This window comes from Argopecten irradians, chromosome 3 (genome assembly GCF_041381155.1).
Source record: "Argopecten irradians isolate NY chromosome 3, Ai_NY, whole genome shotgun sequence".
Taxonomy (NCBI): Eukaryota; Metazoa; Mollusca; class Bivalvia; order Pectinida; family Pectinidae; genus Argopecten; species Argopecten irradians.
The window spans coordinates 9,265,378-9,276,790 of NC_091136.1; the positions used below are offsets into that span (position 1 = coordinate 9,265,378).

An 11,413-nucleotide genomic window follows, 5' to 3' on the forward strand; every position below is an offset into this window, starting at 1 on the left:
TAAAATAAGGAATAAATCAGCAAATCAATTATTTTCGTGATTCAGTTAATTAAATAACAACTGTGATTGGTTGAATTTCGATATCAAACCTCCAGATCGGAGGAGTACATTCGAAATTATTTTTTCTGGAAATGGCATACAGGAATGCAAATGCCTTCCACGAATATCAAGTGTTTTTATTGATATGGATTGAACTCGGATATATGGCCAATCAGACAAAAATTACGAACATCGTCTTTTTTATCTGTCAATCCAGAAACCGAATAGGCAAAAGAAAAGAGTAGTGTTTAGTTTAGAGGAACAAAAGAAAGGTTGTAATATCAAAACAAACTACAGATATAATACTTGTGGTCGTCCATATCATAACAAACATTGTCTCTAACAATCAAGCAAAATTTCATTGAATTCTGGTCAAAGTATTTGTGATGAAAAATGGAAAGGTATGTCGGTTATCAGGTTTAAAGGCCCATTTTAGGTATCTGGGTCCAGTTTCATGAACATGTCTTAAATTTAAGGAATAATTTATCTTAAAAATCACCTTAGGAAAGCATTACGGATTTAAGGGAGCGCTCCTTAACCTAAGATTTTTCCTTATCTTCTGTAATGATTTCCTATGTAGAATTTTAAGTTAAGGGATTCCTTAAAGGGTCACTACCTTTCCGAAACGGCTTTTACTTTTTAAAATAGGAATGTAAAACGAGATCAATCATTTTGTAGAGTCGCAGATGTTATTAACTATACGTTTACTAGCACACTTATCATCACCTTCAGAACTGTTTAATTAGAATAAATAAAATGTTTATTTTCATAACGCGGGTCATTTATGTTTCCCGCCGTCGTCCTAAATGCCGCGCGGTAGTTGACTATCACTGCGCCAGACGGCAAAACAGCGAAATGAATCTGCACTGTTATCGTACATTAGACAGGAAATCTTGCATATGTTTGGTGTTGTAGCCTCATCTTAAGCCATCGATATATATATATTTTCTTTTGTTATTAAAGTTTTTAAGAAACCTTTAAATTTTGCTCCGGAAAGGTAGTGGGCCTTTAAATTTAAGGAATGTTCATGAAACTGGGCCCTGTCTGATACATGGTAGGACTTAGAAATAAGACCTGTTGTTGACCATTCAGAAATAAGACAAAAGGGAATTGCAACTTATATTTAATCAACTAACAGTTTCATTTATATTGCAATAAGTGATGGTCAACGAATGCTTGATATCAGGTGTTTTTACATGCAACATTTTCCCATCTGTGTTATAATCATCAGAAAGTTATAATGGGGAGCAATCATTTCCTCATCATTACATCAGGTTACGTTCCTCTAACTCTGAATGTTTATCAGCAGAAACAACTATCTTTTTTTATATAAATGAATATGTCACAGACAAAGGATAGTACACAGCAGTTTTTTTTAAGACGAACGGTAACCACAAACCACAAATAAAGCTACTTAGGGTTCCTGATGAATGTGACAACTGTGAACCAAGGATCATGATATATATTTACATAAATCGATCAAACCTTGTTTCATGATAACACAAGGCTCAGACACACCAAAATTGTATGACTTTTTTATTTGTATATATATCTATTTTTTTACATTAAGCGTATCGATAAATGCCGAAATATCCGCAAAAATATTCATCTCGAAAGTGAAGTCATTCACATATGAACCGATATATGGTCCATAAATTATGAAATTTAAAGGTATGGAGTTCCAAGTAAACCAACTGCAGATGGCAAAAATGTTTGGCTATCCAATCAGAAAGGTTGAAGATTCTAAAGCATGAATCACAAATGATATATACGTGCTTTTAATTTTCAAATTATATTAATCCAAATATTTAGCGAAATAGCTATGAATTTCGACCTCTATTGTTAAATTTTCAATATTAATAAAATGGACAAAAGATATATTTTCCTAACGCGCACTCTTTTCACCATTCAAGCCGTCCTGAATTGGCTGTTAATAAGACGATAACATTATAAATCATTTGATTTATGTTTCAATACGGTACAAATGTAAAATACACTTTTACAGACTAAGTGTAGCCTGAAAATAGATTTTCCGAAAACTTCTGGCAAACAATTTCACAGTTTTGTTTACATATACCATTTCCCTAAACAGCCAGTATAAGTCGATCACCGATTCCCCAATGCTATCCATTCCAAACAAGACGACAATGGTTCCGCTGCATCATCTTGAGAGGTAATATAATATGTATTTTTAATTATAAAAAACACCACACACGTATGATACCTAAATAATAATTTATAATCAGGAAAAGCAACATACATAACATTTGAATTCATGTTGAAGAAACAGCTATATGTTAACATTGTTATTGACAGGCAATATAAACTAGAGTCTGATGGGATGAATTCATTTCAATTACGAAAAGCGCATTCGCTTCTACCCTGAAATCTTAATAATAAGGAATCTTAGGCTTATTTTCAACGTCAACCAATTTTCAAGACCGTCTTATTTTCATTTTTTCGTAGTCGATTATTGTTATTTTTCGAAGCCTTCGTTTTTTTCATCGGTAAAACTCGTTATAATTTATACAATAATGTTATTTAGTGTAGTGTATGATGTAAACAAACGCAAATTATATAATTATCTGAAATGATCATATTAACCTGTCAGCGACTGCACATTTGCACGTATTCTATATTTGCATATTGCAGAGTTATAGGCCTTGCGGATAGGTATCGATTGTGACATCATGTGTTTGCGAGCGTAACGTAATACTTTTCGGAGAAAACGACGTGAATTGCGCTCACAAAATAATGACGTGACAATCGATACCTACATACAAGGGAGCAAACTGGGTAACAAGCAATGACGGGATGCATATCACATTTATAATAAAGTAAACCCTCGTTGGTTTCATTTAGCAAAACGTCAGAGAAACGGGGTTGAAAAGTAACTTGATGAGATATTTAATATTTAAAAGACAACACAAATATCCGAGTATACTTCATAATGACAGTACACTCAGATTTCTATATTATTATATCAATAACATAAAATATATTCAAAGTAATAATGTTGCTTCAATCAAATATAGATGATCTCTATCGAATTTCGAATTTCTGGGACTCTTTTCTTTTTCTCTGAAATCATTATGTCATTGTATCTACCAATCAGAAGCGACTTTACAAACAGCAACGTCAATTTTCTTCATTAACTTCTTAAGCTAATGGACATGACCGTTAAATGCAAGATTAAATCATACTTAGATAAACTTAAAGGGACAATTCACTCAGGCTAATTTTACATAAGCAAAAAGCAAAATATGGCATAAATGTATTGTTCTACATTTCTTATGAAACGTATAATATAAAATATTGACAAATTCCACGTCATTGTTTAGTATTTTAATTAATATCATTGAAACACTTAATCGTTGATCAATAGGATTAAGTAGGTACAATATGGACGTTGTACCCATACCCGAGCCAAAGTCACGCATGTTAAAAAAATAAACTACATAACCACTGAGAAGGTGATAAAATGGTTTTTAGGCAAGACAATTGGCCTAATAAGGTAAACACACTACTCTCATGGCGATTTGAGCAGTTCTAAACAAAAGTTGCATTACTGTACGAGCAAGGGACAGGGTTCGGCATACAAGAAGTTCGACCATAATGTGTAATGGTGGACAGCGAGCGAGTTTGAACATCTACACATGTCACAACCATGGGCTTTTCAGGCATATTACAGAAAAACCGACTGATATAATTTCCATTAAAACTTGATTTTTCCCGATATATGTACAAATTTAAATATTCTCTTAGACTGAATTGTCTCTTTAATATAAAAAACCATTATATTCATGTATTATAATGGTAGTTTTGCCAGAAAGATCAAAACTACACGTATACTTGACGTAACAAATCCATTGAAACGAAAGTACTGAAATAATAATGCTGTCATGACGATCATACAAGAGAGGGTCATTCTTAAATCGTTGTACTGATACATATGGTGAAATATTTCTGCCATCGTGTTATTTTAGGTCGAGTTATTTTAACGTAACCTAGAGATATCTTTGTCGGCAAGTCGGCCTACATGTACATCATGAGAAGTCGACTTGCATCCCGGAATGTCGACTTATACTATTACGATGCGATACATGATAGACGTCGTGTTAACTCATGTTACCGAGATAAATATCACAACATTAAATTACTGATGGCCGATTTCCAATAATACCTCTTACTTAAACCAACACTTTCAATAGGATATCTGCCTAACATAACATGTACACAATGGAGTTTTAAAAAGAATTAAAGAAAAAATGAAAACGTTTGCATCAGAAATAGAATAACAATTAGATATCTTTGCTGTCATGTATACTTTTTTCCTATTTCAAATATTATTATCCAGAACGGACAATTTCACATAAGCTTTCCAGTTTGTTCGATCCGGATCGGAATTATTTTAAAACAAAACGCTCACTTAATCAGCACAATAAAACATCGTTTTATGTTACCCTTTTTAAAAATGAGGGATATTCAATAATATTGAACTACTTTAAAAATTATAATACAATTATACATTCAAATGGAATCGCATTTACAATGGAATCATGGTTTTAACGTACTAATTCCCCGTCAAGTATTCTATAATATGTGTGAACGAAACACGATCATAACGTGTGTTTGTCCCCAGAGGTTCGTTATAAACATGTTTTACTGTAGTACATACATTTATGTAGACTTCGTCAGTAATTCTTATTTGCAAGCTGAAAAGAATTCCCTTTGTAAAAGTATGTCAAATAATACCATTTCATTTCAGGAATGTATTAACTTGACCTCAGCTTGATCATAAACTGCTTAAATTACCGTGTTTAAGCCCGTATTAATACAGAGGTTGATAAATAAATTTCACATCAACACATTATATTTAGACACCTCACACATACAGTTTGGATTCGGTGAAAACCAGTGAATGTATTTGAGTTATATAAGTATGTAATCTAGACCGTGCCGTTAACAAAGCACATCATTTCATATCACAGTTTGCTTAATTTACACATAATAATGATTTACACCACATTATTTACCTCTTTAAAAATAGTTGGTAATAGATTCAAGTACAAAAAGCAGTTCAATATTAAATGATAATGAAATTGATACCATGTCATTGAAGCAAATACACATTAGTTAAATGCTATTGATGACTAATGAGGGTTGATGTGACTTGGTTTAATTTGCGATTAGTCTACATCGTCAATGCTGCTATATCGAGAAACGTTTGATGAATAGGATGTTTTAGAAGATTTTATCGATTCGGCTTGGTCTCTTAATTCCTGAGCCCTAGCATTGTTTCCAAGCTTCTGCCAGATTTTGGCCACTCGATTGTAATGGTATGTATAATCAGAGGCCAGACATACCACCTCATAGTCTGCGATATACTCCTGCATCAGTTCTGTCTGCCCCATCGACTTGTAGATATTATACAGGTCATTGTATAATCTCAAAAGGACACAATTATACAAGGTCATTTGTGTATGGAACAAGTTTTCATGATTTGATGCAGTTTGTAGCTCTTCTCTCTCCTCATTACTGCACTGAATGGCTTCCATTGATTTCTTGATAGCACAACGCACAAAGTGGGCGGCTTTTTGATACTGGCGTTGATGGGTTAAGTGTGACGTTAAGGTTTCCAGGAACATCAACACCTTGTATCGCGAATCGAGGACGTCTCTAGGCACTGGGACTTCCGAATATTCCATGCAATCTGTCGATTCTAAGATGTCTTTGAAAGCAACAAAGTCTGTCGAGTTACGCAGTGAATGTGAGAATGAACTATTGCATACCATGTCTATTTCATAAACAACCAATCCCTTCAAATCACCAAACTCATCTCCAGTAACATCGAGTAGGAATTGCTCAAAGTCAAGCTCTTCGCTTTGGTTAGTCGCCAGTTTCTCCGTTTTCACAAAGTATGCCTCTTCTAGAATCTGCTTTGCGTTCTCGAAGTACATACTCAAAACGTGAGCGCGATAACAAAGAGAGAAGTTTACGAGGAAGCACTCGAAAAAAGACCGATAAAGATCTCGGTGCTTTCTGAACCTTTCGATGTCAGCAAGGGTTCGATCAAGGAAACATGTCCCGAATAGATTATGACTGTCGACCAACATAACTAAAGCTGGAACGGGGAACACTCTCACAGCATAGAGTCGCTGTCGGAGAGCACATAATTGTTTTGTGGTGAAATGATTTATCATATTGTTTGCTGCAATGAAGTAATTTGAAATGACACCCATGCGAAGGCATGTGATGAGCCGCTGAAGCAGAAACAGAAGACAACCACCAGGATTTAATTTCCAAAGATCAAAGGCGATTATCTCGCATGTTGTGTACATGATTGTCTTAAGATGCGTTGTTGACAGCTTCACAGGTAAATTCCTAGTGTGGAAGTCAACCAAGAGTTTAAAAACTCTGAAGCAATACTTTTGATCCTCTGATAATGCTTCCAGTGCTAGCCGTCGCTCCGTTATAGGGAAGATCCACTGCCATTCACTTTCTGGAAAGTCACTCTGCGGGTGGTGTCGACTTAAAAGGAAACAGTCGTCTTCTTTCGCTAGTTGCAGAATGTGTTCGCCAGGCCATTCGACTGGTCTGTCACGTTCGAACCATTCCCTCGCTTCATTTGGCCAGATCGAACAACGAATTCCTACAAAACATTTTCCAGATGACTCAGGATGGAGGTAATATTTTGATATTTGTGAACGTAAGTGCTCAGGTAGGTTATCCATTTCTCCAAGACGAAATTTTAAACGAACATAACCGGGCCGAGTTTCCGTACTGTCAGTAAGGTACACAGTGTCGTCACTCACGTTATCAGCATTACTCCCAAAACTCACTGGTTGTCTTTTTACAGTGTAATTAATCATCTTAGGTATCTGAGGGAATGTGGGTTGCTTCTCTCCACAACCCAATATATTCGTTACCATCTCCTCGACTACGCTTCCAAAATGAAATACTTTATAGTTTGGGTCATCGTCTTCCCGTGATAAGTCAAATTGGTAAACGGCATTGTCTGCTGAAAACGTGATAAGATACCTCCGCTCAATTAGAGTGTTCACTAGATAGGAAAGATGTGCCATAGGGATCACACTCAGGCTGTCGATCGCCGAACGATTCCTTACTAAATCCTCAACATCTGAAAGACAGAAAAGAATACATGCGTGTCAACTTACGGAAATAATAGACAGTGATAACAACATCAGTAGAATGGTAATTGTGATTAATATGAGTCAATTATTGTTTACATTATTTACCAATTAAATAAGTAATGACCAGATTTTGTTGTTTTTATTTTATCTATTTAGTTTTATTTTGTTTATTTTTTATTTTTTTAGTAATTTATTTGTATCATATTTATCAACTTATTTATGGTAATAAAGATATCGACGAGAATAAGGCTAAGCCATTCTTTCCCCAGCTCTTGAATAAGATAAATATTCTCTTCCAAAATATTATCCACATCAAATTTCATCAGTTCCCCTTTGAACGCATTTTTTAGAAAAGACGGGGGTTCTTAATAAAAAAAACTTTAGAGTCAAATGTTGACGCCACCAACGCCTGCAACGTGAAAATTACACGACTCCCGTCGAAAAGAAAATAAAAAAAACCTGATGAGCAACATTGAATACTAGTATGCCAACGTTTCGTCCTTGATCTCTGGTCAGAATATCAACGGTTTACTTTACAGCCACATCAGATTACCTTGTACTTGAAATATTAGAAAATGTTTTTGGTAAATTATTGTAAAGAAACAAAAATATATGTGAAATAAAATGTAACAAAAATTCATGTAACAGATATATATAACAAATAGCTGCAATGATGAAGGTAAGACTAGTAACCTAGAGGTTTCGAGTTCGTATCTTAATGACTCAGCTATGCCTAAAAGTACCGCTGTTACCACCTGGATGAAGTTTGCCCTGGATGGAGAGTAATCCTGGTAATACTAGTCGCAAAATATTTCTCAGCTAGTGAGAGCTTCTCTTTAGCTCGTCAGATGAGCGTTAGACTAGTAAACCAGTGGTCCCGAGTTCGATCCCTAATTAAATATATATGAAATTCTGCGTTCTGTTACACACGGAAGATCTCTCTTATGTACAAACTTATAGGTCCTTATAAAGGGGGTGGGGTGAAAGTTCACTCAGATTCAACTCCCTATTCCATTTCACTGAGAATCTGACAGCATCCTATACGCGGTCACGTTCTGTTGACCTTTTAAATTGACCAATCAAATTACTACTTATAAAATTAAAAACTATAGATGGACGGCGAATTGTCGAAATAATTTTTTTTATAATTTCATCCACACAGTACAACATTACTACATGCATTTGTGTGTTATGACTACAAATGTTAATTTTTAATGCAGCAAGATTGAAAAATGCGTTTGAACTGAAGTATGGGAACGTAACACGTATGGGATGACGTCACTCCCTCAATTATACTTGTGAGAATATGGATCTGCATTTTTCCTAATCAGATTGGTTTTTAGTTGATGTTAACAGTTGAAGCTCTATCAATGGTAGTCAATGTATAAGTGAAAGTGTCATGAGACCTGTGACAAATTTAGGGTTGTTAATACTATTGTGATGATATTCAGGTACACTAGAACATTACATTGGGATAGCAATGGATTCCTCACACATTCTATTCAGTTTATTCAATATGACCCAAATATGTAAGGGATACATGTGTATTATGTTGCAGTGAATCTTTGAAATTTTGATATCTAAATCGATATCCATAAATGGTAATTGCGTGATATTTTCAAACGAAAATTCTATTGTTTGTATCTTTTAAAGTAAATACAACATAGTTTCTGGAAAAAATGTTCAAATTGTACCGAAAAAGTATTAATTTTGTCGACGCTGTGACGTCACGAGGCTTTATAGAATGGGTAGCCATGCAATACAGCTTCAGGCGGCATAAGGATATTGCCCTAGACCAGCCAGTATTACACGTTGAGGTATGAAAGAAAAAGAACTAAAACGTGAAATTAGGTCTTCGCAAACGTAGTTTGGTTTACAATATATACTATGTCATAGAAAACTCTTTTAACATGTATCGATTATTGATTTAAACTAAACTACCGATAGAATCATATGACTACATTATTTTTCAAGATTAAAGGATAATGGTGAATATATATGTGTTATTTTATAATTTTGATATTTTCACTCAGTATTAAACAATGACAACACAGTATTTACATCGAAAATATCGTTTTCGCAACGATACCATTTTTTAAACATCAAACTAAAAATAAAGTATTTCCTATTAATTTTTCAATCGTAATTGTTTGCATTTGTTTATTCAATGTTATTTTTGCTTTAAATTTTTGTTCCATGTTTGGAGCTAAATTAGTAATTAAGCGGGAGAATCGTGGCTGATTGAAATACATGTACTGGTATCATTGGGCCTATACACCTACACCACATATGTAAAAAATAAATGTAATTAACATTGTATTCAATGTTTCCACCAAAATCGATAAAACGTAACTGTTATTCAACTTAAACAAGGAATATCCGCCTTATAGAATGTAATTAAAACGTGTACCTTTTTTCTCTACCTTTGCATAAATTGGCGTAACATATTGTCTACACTACTTCCGGTTAAGTTAGTTAACTTATGCATTATTGCTCTGGCCATGTCGTTTACTTTCTCATCTCTGCTTCGTTTAGCCTCGTCTCTTAATTTCTCCGCCTTTTCTCCGTTCCCTAAAGTCTCCCAAATATCTGCAATATCATTTAGGGTTGTATAGAAGTCGTATTCGCGCGCCAAGTTCTCGTAGTCTTGTATATGTTCCCTAAATGTATCAATTTCATTAAGATTTGAGAGACAAGTATGCAATTTAGTATACGTCATAATCTGACATATGTTCATAGTTTTTAGTTGCATTGTAGTTTGTTCGATCAAGTCACGTTTCAATGCAGGGTCGTCAACGATATCTGGCACCATAAAGTTATCTATAAAACGTTTTGCTTTAATGGCCAGTTTCTGTAGCAGGACCGCAGCGTCGGAATATCTTTGCTCTTTCATAAAGCCGTTTGCAATCGGTAAAATGTAGGCTAATTCATGCACTTCATCTCCTAAGCATTTCCTTGGAATTATTTCATCACGGCAATGCTGCAAGTCACCAATGCCGTCAACTTCACTCAAAGTAACCCATTCCCCATCGGACCTCAAAGTTTTTTCAAGCTGCATGCCATATTCACTGTCCATAAATCGAAACATATACCTCCTATCTTCTACATTTTCAGTTGCTAGGACGTTTTTCACGAACTCTTGAAATGTCGGAGTTTCTTCTTGCTCTTTTGCAACGTTTAAAACTTCCTCGTATGAAGACTGTAAGATCCTACATGCGTGTCCATACCGTTCGTGCAACATATACAGACTAACGAGCTTTAGTGAATTAGGTAAGAAGACATCATGGTAGCTGCGGCGAATATCTCGATGTTTTCTGTAATCTTTGAAATCTTCTAACGTATCATCAAATAATGACATCAGCTGCAAGTCATGATGATCTGCCAGGAAAAATAACCCGATAGCTGGGAAACTTCTCAGTGCATATATTGAATCTGCAAGGGGTTCGTATTCGGTTAGGTGGTCATACATGTTGTTCGATTGAATGAAGTAATTTGGCAGCCATTTCTTCCTCAAATGGACATACAACTTGTCTAACAAGTACAATAAACAGCCGCTGAGGTTCCTGTCCCAAGCATCTAATGGCAATCCCTCGCAGGCAAAGAAGACTATGGTTTTGAATGTTGTTGTCTTCAGAAATATATTAAATTCTCGAAGGTGGAAGTCAACAAGAATCTTGAAGACCTGAAGGCAATAACGCTGAGAATCTGTTAAGGCTCTCATTAGAACACTTTCAGCATTCGGGAAGATCAGCTGCCATTCTACTTCACGTTGGTGAGATAGCGGATGAGATCTGGAGAGGGCCAAACACCCACCCTCTTTCACAGATGCAATACAACTTTGATCTGGCCAGCCACTAGGGCGATAACGTGATAGCCATTCAGATGCAACTTCTGGCCACTCCAGACATGTCACTCCCTGATGTATGAGGTGTTGTTTTGTGAACGTTTTCTGTTTCGGTTGTTTATTGTACTTTATGAGTGCAGTCGATTCATCAATCCAGTAGGTATGGTCTTTATGATACTGTGGATAAAGAGCTTGGAGGCGTATATACCCAGGTCGCTTTGGCTCTGTTTCTATCATAATAACGTCTACGTCCCTTGCTTTGTCCTTTGAAGGAACTGCCAGGATATCAGGCCTGATTTCCACAGACCTATATTGCAAATAGGAAATATCTCGCTTTATGCAACAATCCACGTCTGCCATCGTTGAGTGACGTAGA

The 11,413-nt window shown here is 35.4% G+C and overlaps 1 protein-coding gene across 1 annotated transcript; it reads right to left on the reverse strand.

Annotated features, from left to right (window-relative positions):
* Window positions 1-2,259: 2,259 nt before the first annotated feature.
* LOC138317501 (uncharacterized) lies at window positions 2,260-9,744 on the reverse strand. The gene is made up of 2 exons (XM_069259224.1): window positions 9,604-9,744; window positions 2,260-7,180 (listed from the first exon to the last, which is right to left on the reverse strand). The coding sequence occupies exon 2, from the start codon at window positions 7,122-7,124 to the stop codon at window positions 5,229-5,231; it is 1,896 nt and encodes a 631-aa protein (XP_069115325.1). The 5' UTR covers window positions 7,125-7,180; window positions 9,604-9,744; the 3' UTR covers window positions 2,260-5,228.
* Window positions 9,745-11,413: the final 1,669 nt, after the last annotated feature.

Coding starts and splice junctions, on each gene's coding strand:
- LOC138317501 (XM_069259224.1), bottom strand. CDS start 7,124: ATGGCACATCTTTCCTATCTAGTGAACACTCTAATTGAGCGGAGGTAT.